This window comes from Rhipicephalus microplus, chromosome 7 (genome assembly GCF_043290135.1).
Source record: "Rhipicephalus microplus isolate Deutch F79 chromosome 7, USDA_Rmic, whole genome shotgun sequence".
NCBI classification, from domain to species: Eukaryota; Metazoa; Arthropoda; class Arachnida; order Ixodida; family Ixodidae; genus Rhipicephalus; species Rhipicephalus microplus.
In genome coordinates, this window is record NC_134706.1 from 161,179,394 (window position 1) to 161,198,661 (window position 19,268).

Here is a 19,268-nt window from a genome sequence, read left to right on the forward strand (position 1 = left end):
ACCGAAATCCAGGTTCTCGGCAGACAACAAGGGGCACGAGATAGCGCGTCAGCTACCACGTAGGAGTGTATTCACCACAAAAAGGGGTGACGACACAGGCGAGCGCCGAAGGGCGCCCGTCGATAGAGGCGGTGGCCTCTTGGTGCAACGCGGCATGCCACGAAGCAGACAACGTTCGGGTAGGGCAAGAGGCCCATTCCGAAGCGACGCGCCATTTCCAAAGGGAGCGGCTAGGCGCCTCGTGTCGTCACCGCAATAGGGGGTGCCGACACGGACGGGCGTCGGAGGCGCTTGTGCGTAACGTTCGGGTAGGGCAAGAGGCCCATTCCGAAGCGACGCGCCATCTCCAAAGGGAGAGGCTAGGCGCCTCGTGTCGTCACCGCAATAGGGGGTGCCGACACGGACGGGTGCAGAAGGGTTCGCGTCAATAGAGGCAATGGCCTCCGTATGCAACGCGGCATCCGCTAAAAGGGACAGCGGACAAAAGTCCCGCGAAGCAGCCATGTTGCGACGAGCCCGAATCGCGCAGGCGAACTGACTCGCTAAGAGCAGACAAAAGCTAGAGCTTTTGATACCGCGTTGGGCGCCAGTGTGGTGTACACGTATCCCGAAGGAGTACGGCCACCAGCGTGGGTCCGGTCTCAGCGAGCCGCAGGGCACGCGTTAACCGTCGCCGTGGCGGGAAACACGATACTGCTCAAGTCGCAACACTTTATTGTGGCAACACCAAACGCAGTACAGCCCGTTGCAAATAGGCGCGGCGGGAAAGCAAGTAGGCTTATCCACGCCACGGGCACAAAGTACTACACAGGGGTGCCACGAGCACGTCTCCGCGGTAAAGCCGATCCACGGAGACACCGGAGCAAAGGCCCGGTTGCTCGAGCGAGGGCAAAGGCGCTCGCGTGGGCTTCGAAGGGAGACGGGTCGGCGTAGCGAGGCCACGCACTAGGACACCGTACTGCCCTTCGGCCGTGAGTACGCAGCGGGGCAACAAAAGGTGAGCGTTCGCATCGGGCGCGAGGCGCCGTCAGCGAAGTCCGACGAGCCCCGAGCGACGGGACTCGACGGACGGAAAAGAATGCGTGGCTCACCGTTTGAAGTCCCGGACTGTACTCACCGCTCCCGACGCAGCGCGCGAAAACCTCTCGGGAGGCTCCCCGCGCGCGGCGCCACAGTCAACATCCGCTACCGGGTGAGAGAGTTAAACGTCACTCCGCCCTTCCCAGCGCGGCTGACAGCAAAGGAGGGCAGACATGTCGGGACATGAGAATGGCAGAAAGGCGGGAAAGCCCGCGCAAAGGCAGCGGGCCAGCCTCAATTCCCACAAGCGGTGCAGCCATCCGCGGCTCGCACCGAACTTGTGAGGTAGGCCTAGCTTCCTCGAAAGTTGCCGCGCTTCCACTTGGGCCATCTCGGTCGATACGGCGTGACCCCTGCTTCTCACATCTTCGATGAACTTTACTAGCTCCGCCTCCAGCTCAGGGTCTTGGGGCCACGAAATGACCTATGGTCACGATGCGCGGCTTGTAGGCTCTCTTTCTTCTTTCTCCACAGTCGCACGCAGGACTCGTCCACATCGTGCCATCTTCCCGCTTCGGGATTTCCAAATTCCTCGGCGACGGCGATGATCTTAAGCTTTTGCTGTGCCGTGAAGGCCTGCCGCTGTACGCTACTCATGGTGACAGAACAGATCGACTTAGGCTTGGCGAACGGGTCGAGATGTGGAGAACTAGCGGTATCAGCGAGGTAAAGAGCGCTCACACTCGCCGACAACTTGACAGCACTACCCCTTCTAGTACACTGTAACAGCACCCTGGAAACAACAGAACCGAAATGCATGCCTGCTACCGCGTCAAAAAGTAGTACATTAATTTTCTGATAATATCTCTATAGGCACTATAACATCTCATTTGCCTTGCTGAAAGAAATACTGCTTTATTTATTATGGAACTTACTTTATTTATTATGGAACTTTCTTAGACAGCACCACCTTTTCGGCAAGCCCTTTCCAAAAGTAAACATGGCGTCCGTGACGTAAAGACATGTGGAGGGTCACTGAGCGGCCGCGAACGTCCAAAAAATATACTTGTGGTGTGACAGTGAGATTTTACACTGAACAATTGAATTGCCTTTCCCCAAAGGTTTTTCTAAACGCTTCAATGATGCAAGCAAGCGAAACCAAAATCGGCCGCAAGCTGCCGTGCTACTTGCGAAGCAACACGAATTTGCGGAAACCGCCTCCGTAGCCTTCGTTACACTGTCAAGGGGCTTCACAGCACAACACACATTGCTGTGAAGCAGCACTATAGAAAAAACCCCGCGTATTATCCTCACCTCCACTTTGCCACTGAAACTTTTGGGTTTTTGGTGCGGGTTATATGCGTGAAAATACGGTATGGACTCGCCCTCAAAAACATGCACATAGCTACGAAACCACATTTTCTTTTTGGTGTATTTTCTAAGTGCTAACAACAACTCTGGTGAAAGTCAGGCTTTTCCACGTGTTAAGTGATGCCCAGTGTGAGCTCCAAGTGAACTAAACCACGTTCGTAATGAACTTGCACCATTCCACAATGATGCAGTACCACCAGGTGCAAAAAATCATCTCTGCCTAGTTGTGTGCAGCACACTGCTTTCTTGGCTCTCATTGCCGCATGCAGCCTGATGTGTGCATGCGTTTGTGCGTTCTTCACGCATGTTTCACTCCGAATTGTGCTCAGGTGTGGTGAGTAGCCTGTTCATTCAACACAACAAAGACATGCATTTTGCAAGCGATGCATGGCAGCAGCGAACTTGCTAACGGCAGCATGATGCACTTGTACCACAATGCTTGTATTACCATGCAACTTGTACTTGTGTAACTAGGCTTGTGCGAATAGTGAATTTCGGGCTCGAAGCGAATAGTGATTTTGGATGAATAATTTCAAATCGAATTCGAATAGTATGTATGACATATAATGAAAAATGGGCATATTTATCATGACCTAACTGCACAATATTTTTTAAAAATTGAAATAGGGCCTCTTTGCAAATGCCATTTCTTTTTTCGTTCAAGGGAAGTCGAAACAACTTTGAGTAAGAGCGGAATTTGGCTTTCAGCAGGCTGCGAGTCATAACCCTTAAAATGCGTAACATTTTAAAATTTATTATACTTAGAGCATATAAGCCATCATAACAAGCTTTTAAGCTTAATAAAATGAATTGATTTGAAGGTAATATTTTTATTTAAAAGGGCCCTCCAACTTTCAAGTAGCCACAAAATGTATTCACTAAAAAGCTTATTGCCTCATGAATTCACCGCCTCAAAAAATTTTAGAGTCCACCCAGTACACGCGAAGTTGCAAGGATTTCTCGAATGCTGCAAGTGCATTGTCTCTTCTCGTCCCGACAAAAGCGGTGGGCGCTAAGCGGGGAGGAATGGCATGCAGAAAGAAAATACGTCATGCATGCTTTCTGAGCTTGTGGAATCATTTGCTGAGAGAAGAGAGCAATCTTCAGCTGACTTTGAGAATTTATTGTGAATCGCACGCCGCGTGCTGCGATTGACTTGCGCGTCCTCGGTAGCCTTGACTACCGATCAGCAGCGTTTTCTGACAATGCTAAAAAGTGTCCCAGGGCCCCTTTAAACTTGTAGAGGGGCTTTGCGGCAGAGCACACTTCTCCTGGATAGATTCTTTCATAATTCAGCATCACTACTCTACAGGGAAACCACCTTTACAAGCAGTAATTTCGAATTATGCATTTTTTTGTTCTTTGCGAATACTTCGAAATTTTCAATAATTTAAATTCGAGTCAAAGCGAATTCGAATACGCTGCAATTCATTCAAATATTCGAAGCATTCGAATATTCGCACAAGCGTACTTGTAACACGTGATGTTGAGCAGGTATCTGCAGACGACCGTGATAAGGTTGTCAGCGATGAGTAAAAATGACACACCATCGGCCACCTCACCTTTGCGCTTTTCTGATGCCTATGCATTAATGCACGCTGCAACCATCAGGAAGTCATTATTATTGATTTACCAGTATCACCCTTTACAGAAGCGCGGAAGACTTTTTGTGTCACATTGTGGCATTGGCGAGTTGAGCGTCGCAGGGAACTCTTCAACAAAAAGCTATTGCTTTTTGTATTTGGAGACGTTGTTTGGTTAATCGTTAGCAGTCATAGATGATGATGATGGCGTCAGAAAATTTTGCTGTGTGAAAGCAGACTGCAAGTCTTCATTCTGCCTCCTATTCATTTTTTTCATCTGCCGTTCTGACAGCGAAGAAATGCCTGGAAAGTGAGTGACATCGCTCGCAGCGTCGGAAATCGGTGGGCGGTGCTTGCCAGAATCTACAATATCTTTGTTGCAAGTAAACTGCAGCGAAGTACATGTGAGCGTGAGTGCGTATGCTTCAGAATGCCTGCTCTTTAAAATTTTTTTTTTCACTTCGCATGCACCATATTTTCCCTGCAACCATGTCAAAAGTGCTCGTTGTAAATGTAGGAGGCTTTGAAAAATGTTCGCTATATGTAACAGCAGTTTCAATGGGTAGCATAAGAAAGCCGTAAGTGCACCGAAACAGTCATTATAACTGATATGTTTTTTTTACTGTAATGACATGTAAGGAATACATGTTAACATTTGACTACAGTCTGTTCATAACAGACATGCGATTGAGTTGATTACACAGATTGTAAAAATGCCAATTTTCCTTTCAATACCAACAAAAAAACAAATTGGTCCAACAAATGTTAACGTAACAACAGTGCCTGTGAAGGTCACCTTTGCCACTTTAAACCCTTTCCTTAAGCTTCAGTACAACAATGGCAAAAGAAACTCTTGCAAATGAACTTAACTCGGCATCTAATAATATTCAAATGCTTCGAATATTCAAATAACCTTGAATATCCCAGCGAATATTACAGTATTTGAATTTGCTTTGATTCAAACTTAAATTATTGAAAATTTTGAAGTATTCAATATGATCGAATACGTGTATCGCATTTACTCGCATAATTCTCGCACCCTCCCCCATGTTGCCCAACGAAAATAAATTTTTTTTTTTTCTGCGAGTGACTATCGCAACCTTGAAAATGGCAGCCATAATGTCGTCTGCTCCTTCCAACAACTGTTTATGATAGCGCACGACAGCCTGGCGCCATCTCTTAAGCATTACATGTACTATCAAAAATTTTCCTCGTGAATTCTCGCTTTCCACACCCCAACCCCCTCAACTTTCCATCCATTTTCTGCGAGAAATAGTGCGAGGATTATGCGAGTAAATACGATATTGATACAAAGTGTGACTAACAGGAAAAACAGGGGAAGCGTGGGTAGAGAAGGAAGACAATGTTGCTTATACTGTGATCGTGGTCTCAGTGCCCATTAAAAACCCCCTTAAGTTACCTCACCTTACGTAACAATTTGGTGGAGATGCTGGGTAAGACAAACTCAAAGACCGGAGCTTCACTACCAGGATTTCGTCGTAGCCGCCGCCTCGCCGGACTCCCACCTTCGTTGATCGCATTGGCCCAAGAGCAGCCATCCAAGGCTTCGAGGCCAACTCCAATGGTTTCCTTGCCATACTACAGAGTGCCACCAAACTTCGGTGGAACTTCAGGAGAAGATGTCGACGTGTGGCTCAAGAACTACAAGCGGGTGAGCAGGAAGAATGCCTAGGACTCAAACGAACAGCTCAATCATGTTGTATTCTAGTTAACTGACACCGCCCTCATGTGGTACGAGAACCACAAGGACATGTTCCCGACTTGGGAACATTTTGCTGAAGAAGTGCAGAAGTGCTTCGGTGATTCTGACGCAAAGAAAAACGCGCGAAGCATACATTGTCTCAGAGGGCACAGCTTCTAGGAGAAACATGTACGACGTACATCGAAGAAATCTTGAAGCTGTACAGGATTGTGAATGCAAGGATGTCTGAAGAGGACAAGGTTGGACACGTTCTCAAGGGTATAGCCAAAGACGTGTACAATTTCTTAATTGGGAAGACTGCCTGTACTCCGTGTCCAACGTGATGAAGCACTGTCGTACCTTTCAATCCCTCAAGATGCGACGAATTTCTCCGAAATTCGGTCGCCTGTCCACCGTCCCCACTATGGCTAGTGTTGAAACAGTGCCGCCTAACGACCTTGCTTTGACCATACGGCAGATCGTCGGAGAAGAGCTGCTTTGATGTCAGCAGACCTATCATCACCCCAGGGATTTTCAGCATGCATACGCAAGCAAACCAGAACGTGTGCAGAATCCTCTTTCTCTTCCACCATGGCAACCATCGATCAACACAGCAGACGCATATGAATATCAAGGCACACGGCAAGCTGGATTTCCATGTCAACCACCTCTAAATTACGAACGAAGTTTTCGCCCGCCTGGTTACCCAACATCGCCTGCCTACGGTGCCCCTGAAGAGCAGCACCACTATCCCATGTTTTCCGAGAGGAGTCGTTACGCTGAGCAGCCACGTGCCCCTCGACCGATTCCGGTGTGCTACAACTGTGGCGTTCTGGGTCACATCGCATGTTTTTGTGATCACCACCCATATCAGGGACAGCCTTTGTACATGTCTCACCAACCTTTCAACCTCCACGTCGTGAAAACCACGCGCACTTACCGGGTCACACTACCCCTCGCCGGCCTCTGATCAAAGTTTGACGCCACCACCAGCTCCACGTGCTCCACGATCGCCGTCGCCACGGCGACGCACACGGACACCGCCGCCGGAAAACTAGTCGGTGCGGCCAGTGGGGGTGAGGCCGCGAGATCACAGGCGCTATCTACAGATATACCCCCGTCAGCGTTTATGATGAAGAACAGAGTTCATGTAGTTGTCGATGAAGTGGCTACTATGGCACTTGTGGATACAGGCGCGACAGTCTCAGTGATGAGTGTAAATTTTAAGAACCTGCTAAGACCTAAAGTGATGTTTTGCCTGAACCGTGGTGTGACATTTCGTGGTGTAAGTGGTGATGTGTTGTGTCCGGTGGGATATTGTACTGGGGACGTCTCCCAGTGTGGCAAGGTATTTTGCACAGAGTTCTCGGTTATTCCGCGGTCTACACATGACGTTATCTTGAGCATCGACTTCTTGCTTGAGTGTGGGGTAACTGTAGACTGCAAAAGTGGGCATCTTTCCATACACCATACTTTCCCAACGGCACTCTTAGAAAATTCCTATCCAGATGAATGCATCTTATTCGTCTCCGTGGACACAGTCGTTCCTGCCTTTTCTGCTGTGTGTGTGCTCCCATGACATGTTCCAGTGACAACTGTGGCACGTTCGATGCCACACTCGAATAGATTCCCTTGGCATGCCTGAAAAAGAACATTCTTATTCGCCATTGTATAGTGTCAGTCGTTGATAGACGGGCAGGTGTGTGTGGACAATGAACAGTTCCATGGAGCCTGCAGTTTTGCCAGGCGGCATAAAACTTGCAGTATTTAGACCCAAATCATCTATGACGCTAGTTGCGCTTGTTGATGCTACAAGCCAAAATGAACATCTAGGATCACAAGGTTCAGAGTATGCCCAATTGCTACAAATGGTCAATAATTCACTTGACCAAAGCGAACGTCATACACTGCTCGACGTTCTATCTAAGCACTGGAAAGGTTCAATTTTTCTAAAAAACAGCCAAAGGCCCTTAATTCCAGCGTCCCGGATACGTCATCAGATCCACACCGAGCCCGGGCATCCCATTAGGCACAAACCTTAATGAGTGGCACCATCAGAGCGCAAGATCATCGATGAGCAATTCCAAGAAATGCTGGAAAAGGGAATAACACAGGAATCGGCAAGTCCGTGGGCTGCTCTGGTCATTCTAGTGAGGAAGAAGGATGGTACTTGGAGATTTTGCCAAGTGAATTCTGTTACCAAGAAAGACGTCTATCCACTGCCGCGCATCGATGACGCTCTAGACTGCCTATATTCCGCTTTCTACTTTTCATCTGTTGATCTGAGATCAGCTTACTGGCGAATTCCGATGCATGTAGCTGACAAAGAAAAGATGGCATTCGTTATGACCGACGAACTTTACTAGTTCAACGTTATGCCATTCGGATTATGTAATGCTGCAGCGACATTCGAAAGATTTGTGGACTCTATATTGCGTGGTTTAAAATGGCATATATGCATGTGTTACCTTGACGATGTCGTAATTGTTGGACGTATGTTTGAGGAGCACAACACTCACCTAGACCTCCGGCTCAACTGCATTGGAAAAGCTGGCCTTGTATTGAATTAAAAAAAGTGCCACTTTGGTGAGCGACAGACATTGGTGTTGGGACATCTCGTCGATAAAGATGCCATTAGAACTGACCCACAAAAGACAGCGGCCGTTGAATCGTTCGAGCGTCCTAAATCTGTGAAACAACTGTGTAGCTCCATCCGGCTCTGCTCGTATTTCCGCTTGTTCGTACCCAGGTTTGCGGATGTCATTCCCCTCCTGACGAGCCTTCTATGCAAAAACAGCACGTTTTAGTGGACCTCCGAGTGTGATGCCGCTTTTCACCAACTGAAGTGTTTGTTAACTTCGCAGCCAATATTTCGGCACTTCAATCCTTCCTCGCCCCCGGAAATTCACACAGACGCAAGTGGCATCGGTATCGGCGCCATTCTCGTTCAGCGTTCTGGTAAGAAGGAACACGTCGTGGAGTACGCAGTCGTTCTTTAAGCAAGCCTGAACGCAACTACACAGTGACCGAACAGGAATGCCTAGCTGTAGTCTTTGCCGTGCAACGGTTTCGCTCATACATCTATGGTCGCCCGTTCACTATCATCACAGATCACCATTCCCTGTGTTGGCTGGTCAACCTTCGTAACCCATCCGGCCGCCTCGCACGATCGGCCATTTGTTTGCAAGAATATGTCTTCACCATTTTATACAAGACTGGCTGTCTACACGCTGATGCGGATTGCCTCTCCAAAATGCCGCTACCGACGACAGATTGTGAAGCCGATAACTTTGACCACCTTATCGCTTCTCTGTCGTCTGGATTTCCTAATGCCATGACTTTCGCCGCTGAGCAGCGTAATGACCCAAGCTTGAAAGCTCTCTTCCCTGAAGCAAGAAAGTCCATAAGCGAAGGCCGATTCCGCATCCGAAATGGTCTTCTTTACCAAAGAAACTTGTCCACGACGGGCGCCCGTTTTCTGCTGGTTGTTTCTGCGTCCCTCCAAACGTCTGTTCTGCGTCTCACGCGTGATGACCCCACTTCTGGCTATCTAAGAACCGTACGAACACTTAGTCCCACGAAAGAGCGGTTCTATTGGCCAAAAATGAGCAAGACAATTCAAAACTATGTGGCCAGCTGTACGCAGTGTCAGAGCCACAAGCGGCCCACCTCAGCTCCAGTCGGTCACCTGCATCCCGTAAAGCCTCCCGGTTCCCCTTTTGAAAAGGTCGGCATTGATCTGATCCATGATCTGACCATTTCCACGCTCCTCAAAAGGTAATCGGTGGATAATTGTATGTGCCGACTACCTGACGCAGTACTGTGAGACGGCTGCCTTATCCTCCGCCACGGCAGTCCAGGTTTCGGAGTTCCTGTTGCATTCAGTCATCCTCCGACACGGGCCACCTCGTGTGATAATAAGTGACCATGGACAACATTTTACCGCCGATATTGTGAAATCATTACTTCATTTGTGTGCCTCCGAGTTCGAACACTCAACTGTGTATCATCCACAAAGTAACGGCCTGACCGAGCGCACAAACCAAACATTCATCAACATGTTGTCAATGTACGTCGTCTCCGACCACAATAACTGGGATGAAGTATTACCATTTGTCACGTACGCCTTCAACATGGTGAAAGACGAAACGACAGGCTACAGCCCTTTCTATCAGCTGTACGCATGATCACTTCAACATACGCTGGACACTGTCTGTCCTTTTGTCATCCATGCCGATTTCAAAAATGCGGAAACTTTGTGTCGTGCGGAAGAGACACGTCGACTTGCCTGCTTACGAACACTGGCAGTGCAAGAGTCCTTCAAAACTCGCTACGACAGTCAACACCGGCACATAACCTATGCCCCCGGTCATCTAGTATGGGTGTGGATCCCAATACGCAGACGTGGCTTGAGCCGAAGCTACTGGCACACTACGCCGGTCCATTCGTGACACTCCATCGTCTCAGCGAGGTCAACTATGAAATTGCACATGTCACCACTAGTAGCCGACGTTCATGCAAAACAGGGGTTACGCATGTGGCCCGCCTGAAGCCGTTTACATGAAGGATACAAAAATGACTCGCCCAGAGGGCTTCATCTGAGACAGGAGGAATGATATGAAGTGTCACTACCAGGAAAAACAAGGGAAGCACAGGTAGAGAAGGAAGACGACATTGCATCTACTGTGATTGCGGTCTCAGAGCACATTAAAAACCCCCTCAAGTTACCCCATCTTACGTAACAATATATTAGTAGTGTACATCTAACCCTCTATAAAAATAGTTTTAGTGCAGTAAGGGGTGCAAAGCTGAGAAAACACCTAATTAAATGTATTAGTTTGCTAGCATACACAATAAAGGAGGTTTCACTACACTGAAGTGCTAAGCCATGAAAAGACTTGACCAGAAAAATTCTACACTGTCTCAAAGGTCTACATCAAGGTTAAACGAACATTTTACTCTCACATCGATTCATCATTACTTAAGTTTAAATGCTTGTTATACCGGCTTATATGCTTTTAGTACCGTAAACTTTAAAAGAACATATTTGACCGATTGTCACTTGCATTCTAATAAAAGTCAGATCCTCCTACTATTCAAAGTTTACTCCTAAACAAAAAAAAGTGGCATTTGTACAAGCCGTATTTTAGTTTTCGAAAAAAAAAATATTGTGCAGGGTAGTTAGGTCATGACAAATATGCTCACTTTTTTTATAACATGTGATATATACTATTCAAATTTGATTAAAAATTACTGCTCCAAAATCACTATACGCTTAGAACCTCAAATTCACTATTCGCACAAGCCTAAACTGAACCATGTCCGCTTGATCCGATGTTGTTGCCGATACTACAAAGTGAAAACGGAGGTGTCGACTTTAGATCATTAAAAACAAAGGATATTGCATGAACATGCTTTTGTGTTTTGAAGAAAGGCACTGAAGAAAATGCACACATGCACAGGTATACAATGTACAAGGCAACAAAGTGACTCACTTGCCACTGTGTGGGGATCCCTCTCGAATTCGCTCATGTCAGCAAAACCCGCGTTGAACGCGCTCTGAAATGAAAGAATCCGCAGGAATTCAGAGCATGCATAATTGATTGATATGTGGGGTTTAACGTCCCAAAACCACTATATGATTATGAGAGACGCCGTAGTGGAGGGCTCCGGAAATTTAGACCACCTGGGGTTCTTTAACGTGCACCCAAATCTGAGCACACGGGCCTACAACATTTCCGCCTCCATCGGAAATGCAGCCGCCGCAGCCGGGATTCGAACCCGCGCCCTGCGGGTTTCAGAGCATGCATAGTTAATCGAGATATACACACAGTTGTTACCGAGTTAAATAGACCGGACATATCGGGATTTAGCATACACGATACTGCAGAAGCATCTCTTCAAATTTTGACGAAAAAGTACAGTAAAAGCTCGTAAATTCAACACCCGTTAATTCGGAAATTCGGATAATTTGGACGGCTCTATTGGTCTCGGCCAAAGTGCATGTTAATCTATGGGACCAAACCTTCGTTATTTCGTCGGGATTCGGCTCCGCACTGCTTAATTCGGACAAATGCTGACGGCTGCTGCTACACAAAAGTGTGATAAAGCAGCGCTGGCACCACTGGAGTGAAACCGAAACCTGAGTGGCATCGCCATCACCATCAACTAGTGGGGGCGATCGCAGCGTCACCGAACGTCGGCGTCTTCTTTCTTCTCCACTCAGCGCCTCCGACGCCATTTTCCCTTGCGTTGTCGTGTCGGAACCATCTCTTCTTGTGGAGTTCTCTTTTTCTTCCATTGTGACCGTATTTGCATGCCACCACCATCGTGCGCTACAGTGATGGCAACGCCGAAAAAGTGGCAGAGTCCACCGACCGAGTCCACCGACGATGACTGCCCGACTTTCGATGCTGTCCCTCCCACAGATGTGACCTTTCAGGACTACATCGCGATTGATCATGGTGTCGCCACGAGTGGTCTCCTGACCGATCAAGAGATTATTAATGATGTCACGGGCGTCCATGAAGACCACGATTCCGACAAAGAATCATGCGAGGAGATACATCCGCGACCTCATCGCACCTCACGGGAAGTCTCGGAGGCGCTGTTAATATTAGAGGATGCTTGCCTGAACACTCCCGACAGCTTGCGTGCTGTTGGCCATTTGGAACAGTTAAGAAAAATTGTGATGTCAGCCGGAATCTGCGCGCAAACACAGACGACAATTACAAAATACTTCAACAAATAAAGGTATGCTTCTGCAGCTTGATTTTAAATGTTGTTTTCCCTGTTCATTCGTTAATTCGGCATTCGGTTAATTCAGACAGCTTTTCCGGTCCCGTGAAATCCGAATTAACGAGCTTTTACTGTATAACAAAATGCTTTGAGCACAATTATAAAACTCATTTACTCATATACAAAAGAAGGTGTGCGTAAATATTCAAACATTGGAATATTGCTCGAATAGAGTTTGCTATTGGACTCGATTCAAACTGTAATTTCACTATTCGAAATATTCGAACTTTGCGATGAAAGAGTCAATGTCCAATTGGCAATGACCCATTCAGATTCTTTAGATGCTTCAACCCATTACACTATTGCAGTGCAGCTAACCTGCCATTCCAACTCTGCTACAAATGCAAGTGTATTGACTAAAGACAACATTGCATTCCACCATGGATATGCACTGCACCCTTAAAACAGCCCCTTCACGTTTTCAACATGCTTTGCCGCATCACGTTCAAGTATTCTAACAAAGCTGCCTGCAGGGCTCTCCAAAAGCCATAAGTGGACTGATTCATAAAACCGCTGGATTGAAATTACGTGGCAGAAATTGGGGCCTTCATGCCGTTTAAAGCCCAAAAGTCTGTGAAAGTTGCATGAAAATTTTCAGATATTTTTACACACTAACTTCTAGGGAGGAGATAAGCAACTCCGAATTCTAAGTAAGCATGCCCTTGTCTGCCAAATCAGTTGGCTCTCCACAGATGGGAGAGATGGAGGCAACAGCAGTTTTTAACCTTCACATCTGGAGCGTTGTTGGCACCACACCAGTTGTCCCAAATTATGCAGTAAATGCAATTAGGCCTCTGCATTGCCTCATTCTTGATAAAACAACTAGAGAAAATCATCCCTCCGGCACTTCACCAACCCAGCCAAAATAAAGAGTTCTATGTTCCTATCACATAAGAATGTTTGTAATGATCTTTAGTAATTCTTTCTGCAATTTCACTTCGACGTATTTCAAAAATATTAAGCAAATATTCAACAACCATTCGAAAAATATTCTATTCGTTTGCACTCAAACTTTAATACTTGAATTCACTTGTCATGTTCCTATCACATAAGAATGTTTGTAATGATCTTTAGTAATTCTTTCTGCAATTTCACTTCGACGTATTTAAAAAATATTAAGCAAATATTCAACAACCATTCGAAAAATATTCTATTCGTTTGCACTCAAACTTTAATACTTGAATTCACTTGGCACCCAAAATGTTGCTATTCGCACAGCTCTATAGAAAACTCATCTTTCATGAACAAAACAAAACAAAAAATCACTTATGCACAGTAGTGTACAGATAATTAAGTGCATAAAACAGGCTGAACAGGATGCCACGTTCCTCTCAATGTTTGTTGACGCGTGCGTCTAACGCATGCGAGAGTTTAAAAGGAAGCACTGCACTAACCAAGTAACAGTCACTACAATGTTAAGGCCAGAAATTCATGTTTAACTCGCGATGCCCTCACCTTGAGCTTTTTGATCTTTGAAGCACTACCCGTAATACGGAACAGCCCCTGCAACACAAAAAAAGGGCAACATATTTTATCGACAAAAGTTGAATGAACTAAGACTTATCAAAGAACATACTGTGATGCAGAAATGGAACTCCTAACAAAATGGCAGAAGGTAGAACAGATTTTCCAAGTGACAACTCGGTAATCAATGAAGCAATCTATCAGTCAGTGTTTATTCAATGCACTTAAAACAAAAGTGGTTACAAAGTATTGAGACCATTAGCCTGTGTGGGTAGTAACAGGTCCAACCTAGTACATGAATATTTTTGACATGTCAAGAGTAGAGAAGCACATGATATGATATGATATGAGATATGAATCTCTATACAAGTTCAATGATTAAGTAGCTTCAAAGGTATATTATATATAATGAAATGCACATCACAATTAATACAAGATTGCTGCAAAATCTTAAGTACACAAGCAATAAAGAAGAACTAATGGCACACATTGTAAAAAGTACAAAACACGGGGTATTCAAAAAGACTGGGCAGAATTTTTGCATAGGGCTGAGTTGAGGAATAAACAACAGTCGAACTTGCGTAAAAACAAAGAAAAAACACAAGAAAGAGAAGAATATGTGCCAGGTGAGACATAGGAAAATATATATATATATACAATCGCCGACCGTTTATTCGGACGCCGAAAATTCAAACACGCCCGTTTATTCGGACATCTCCGTAGCACCGCCACTTGCCCCATTGATCCCAATGTAAACTCACGACCGAAAATTCGGACGCCCCACTATGCACCGTTCCATTATTCGGACTCCGTTTGACTGACCGCATGCATTGCCGTACGCAATTACATGCTGACAGCGACGTTAACAATACGTTTGCTAGGTAGCCAGCACTGATATGCTGCACTAGCGATGGACGGACATCGGGCCAATGTCAAAAAAATGCACGCAGAAATCGCCATTGCGGATCTCGAAGGCTATTTGTAGTGTTGCGTTTTTTTTTTTTTTCTTAGCCAGTCGAGCAGCCAAGCCAAGCCACCTACGGAGTCTGTTGGCTGTGGCGTTTGGCGCGTGTCAGCGGTGTCAGCGTGTCAGTCAGCTGCTTCTGCGGCTAGGCCTGGTTCCTCTTGTTCTCTGTGTTCTCGCTCTCTTGCGTGTTCTGTGGCGTGCTGAAATGGCTATGATGCCACCCGTTGCTGCACCCTTGGGAGTGAAGAAACGCGGCCAACGTGGGAGCTACAAGATGCTCAGGATGGCAAAGAAAGCAGAGATAATACACCAGGTAGAAGGCAGCCGACCTCAGTCTGAAGTGGCTCGGGAATTTTCTATTTCCAAGCAAACTGTCTCGGAAGTGCGCGTGTGTGCAGACTAGACAGTTTTTCGGGCAATAGGGCCTAGCCTATAAGACCGCTTTTTTTTCAAGTGAATCTGTTTTTTCGAACTCCCGATTATTCGGACTTTTCGGCGGTTCCCGTCAAGTCCGTATAAACGGTCGGTGACTGTAGATGTGAGCTTCACTGTGGTTAGGAACACGACTGATTGACAAAATGTATTTTGCAAGTCAAATTAAATTTGCGGGCAAGTTTAACTTCAATTGGATCAGTGTTCCAGGTTTTAGCGCCAGTGAACTGAATTAACTGTTCGTTATATACATTCCTACTATTGGGAAGGTTAATGTTGCCATTGCCTGCATGCCTTGTGTTACGGGTAGGTGCAGAAAACGTACTCACATGTAGTAGAAAGTTGGTGTTAATGAATGAATTTATCAATACCACGGTTTTATAATTTCGCTGAGACTTGAAAGGCAGTATCCGAGTAGAGGAAAACAGATCCGAGCTTGTGGTATAATGCAATCTTCAGACCACGAAGTATTGTATTTACTCGATTGTAACGTTATTGAGGATTAACTTTTCATTCAGTTCAGGAAGAAAAAATTAAACAAGATAAAAGAAGTCTGTGCGTCAGTGCAATTTTCAGATAAGCTGAATTTAGTGAACTCTGGTACATACAAACCTCATTATAACAAAGCTGCATCTTACAATAAAATAAGTTTGTTATATTCAAAAACTTTTTATAAAGCTGATTTCTAACACTGCACCTATCTCTTGCAGGACCATTTTCCACTTCCTTCATTATAACCGATAATTCGGTATATCCATGTTCGCTATATTGAGTTTTAAGTGTATTCTTTTGTGTCTAAGTGTATTGTAATGTGAGGGTTGACTTCGAGGTAGAAAAAAAATCGGGAAGGAAACTTGTATGACATTCAAGTAGACACAATATGTGGTTGCCAAGGACGAATCATGCCAACATCAAGCATAGTGGCAGCAACAACAACAAAGAAAAAAAGCGATTTTGTAAGACTTAACTTGCCAGTGCTTGATCTAGTCTAGCTGAAGTATTATCTCAGAGTCTCTTATCACTCTCGAGCATCTGCGATTAATTTCTGTGGTACTATTCAAAGTTGCACTTCCTTTCAACAATGAAAGTGTGACATTTGCACGTCCTTTGTTTCAGTTTAAAAAAGAGATATTGTGCAGGCTAGTTGGGTCATGACAAATAAACTCCTTTTTCCTTTATAACATGTTATAGAAAACAGATTAAAGATGGTGCTCGAAAGCAGGGAAGAAGAAGTGACCAGAGGCACGCTTCGTATATATTTTTTTAATCTCGTTCTGTCAACAATAAACCGAAGATGTATCAGTTCTGCGGTTTCTCTGGTCCTTCTGAAACATGGTGCCGTGACCAGAATATTTGAGGACAGACGCAAAGACTTTAACCCCAGTTGCAGCAACGGGTTCGCAACCACTTCAACCCTATTCGCAACAATGGGTTGAAGAACGAAACAGCGGCGTCTGGCTCAACGACGTACCGTCGAGGGATGGACTCCGACCGATGACTGTTGGCGACACACATACACAGGCAAGAGCTCTTTCAATACGTTTTAAGCATGAATAAAGAGGTCCTATCAAAGAAGCGTAAGACGCTTCGGGCTAATATGACAACGCTTACGAGCGAAATTGATAAGAAGATAGAAGAAGACGCCGATCGAGCGCAACTTATGACGCTTCTAAACTAGACGAAGAGCGTGCCACCGACGTAAGACATGTTAACAAACAGATTGAACCACTAATCGAAGAAGAAGACGCAGAGGCAGAATTTTTAAAAATTTTGCAGTATGAAATGAAGATCGTTGCCGCAACGACAAAAATATAGGAGCAATTACACGAGTTACAACAAGCGACGCAAATGACTACGAGAATATTCACAGAACAGGCAAGCTCAATGCAAGGTACTAACCAAATCTCGGAGACACAAGAACTTGTCACGCTGCCACGTCTTGAGATGATCAAGTTTAATAGAAGCATGGCCAAGGTTTTGGCATCAGTTTGAGACATCGGTGCATAACAGATTGAAGATGCCCAAGAATAAAAAATTTAATTATCTTCTGGTGTCTCTGAGCGGGGAGGCTGCGTCTCTAATAGAAGGGTTGCAGTTTTCTGATCATAATCATGAGCGTGCAGTCACTCTTTTGAAAGAAACCTTCGGATGACAAGATAATTTAAGAGAGACCTACATAAAAGATCTAGCAAACGTGGAAGCAGTGAAGAGTCCTAAAGATGTAGATGGGTTGAAGAAACTCTTCCAAAAGTTACAAGTGAACACACGAGCATTGCAGTCGTTAGGAGTGGAAATGAATAGTTATGCCACAGTGATAGCTCCTGTTGTAAAATCTGTGCTACCGGTGGATATGAGAATTGAGATGAAAACAAAGGAGACAGAGAAAGGCGACAACAGACCAGTAACTACGGAATTGGATTCAGCGTCAAGAGACAGCACGAGCAGTTTGAAAGAAATTATAGAGTTTTTAAAGATATATAAACGCAGCAGAGAAGAAACTTGAGAGGACAAATACGACGTCACCCAGTCACCGCACAGTATGAAGGGGACTAGAACATCTCCGCTTCAAAGCACCTCGATGAAAAATGCATCTTTTGTGAGATGACTGGACATAACACAGAATATTGCAGAAGAAGCATTACTATGCAACAGAAGAACGAAGCCTTGCAATGGGAGCGAAGGTGCTTCAGATGCACTAGACATCACCACACGGCAAAGATATGCCACGCTAACGTATGCTGCAAAACATGCAAGGGAAGGCACGCGACATCCATGTGTCGACCCTTACGCCTGCAGGAAAGTCAGCACAGCAGCAAAGCAGTGATGATGTTGAACAAGTACGTATAAGCGCGCAACCTGACCGGTAAGACACCAGCAAGTCCTGCAACATGCCCGCACAGCAGTCTGGTGAACACAAGTGCATACTACAGCAGACAGCCTTTCCGTGGACAGAGGGAGAAGACAGCGGGTGCTACGAACGGATTCTGCTGAACAATGGGAGCCAGAGGACATACATCCTCAAAAGACTGTCAAGAAAACTAGCGTGCAAGGTGAAAAAAATCTGAAAGGATTACGGTAGGATCATTTGGAGGAGAAGAGATGGAACTAGACATGAAAGTCGTCGAGGTCAGCGTGAGGAAGGACCCCACATTGGAGCGAGTCACGATTGAGGCACCGGAAATAGAAGTTATATCTTGTGACATGCTGCTATCGCCACCGTTGGCAATACAGGAAAGAGCAAAAGCGATGGGAATTTGTTTGGCTAATGACAGAGAGAAGACAGACAAAGAAAGAAAAATATGAAAACTTCAATATTAACTGAAGCAGATTATTACTAGACTGTAGTCACTGGTCGCATTCGTGAGATTCATACAAAAGTAATGGCAATAGAAACAATGTTGGGATAGACGGTCTAAGGTCCTCAAGGACTTCATTGTGTGCCAATGAAATCATTCACAGTTATGGTACTCAAGGTCAGTGCCAAGTCGGACACGACTGTGGACGAACTGCAGCGATTCTGGGACTTGGAAAACATGGGCATCAAGGATAAACCAGCAACAAAGATGAGCGATGATTATGTGCTAGAATACATGCGACAAACAATGGAATTCAAAGCAGGAAGATACCAAGTGCGGCTACCAAAAAAGGAAAACGTAACATTCGGCGACAACAACACCATTGCAGAGAAGAGGCTTATTCAGGTGACAAAGAAATTATACAAGGATAAAGATGACCTCCTAGCCTACGACAAAGCTATCCGAGACAACTTCGAGCAAGAAATAGCAGAAAACGTCGAAGAAGATGACATTTAGATATACAGAACAAATTTGTATACTTCATGCCGCATCAAGCGGTAATTAAGAAGGACCAAACGTCAAAAATACGGATCGTATTTGACACATCGTCAAGCCAGAATCCAGGGGAATCTTTG

The 19,268-nt window shown here is 45.5% G+C and overlaps 1 protein-coding gene across 1 annotated transcript in view; it reads right to left on the reverse strand.

Moving 5' to 3' along the window:
- LOC119179528 (rho GTPase-activating protein 17) overlaps positions 1-19,268 on the reverse strand; it is a 228,763-nt gene that overhangs the window by 41,855 nt on the left and 167,640 nt on the right. The window contains exons 9-10 of the mRNA XM_037430621.2: positions 13,930-13,977; positions 11,172-11,235 (exon numbers count right to left, since the gene is read on the reverse strand). Of these exons, the coding sequence (XP_037286518.2) occupies positions 11,172-11,235; positions 13,930-13,977 (112 nt within the window). The remainder of the gene's footprint in view (positions 1-11,171; positions 11,236-13,929; positions 13,978-19,268) is intronic.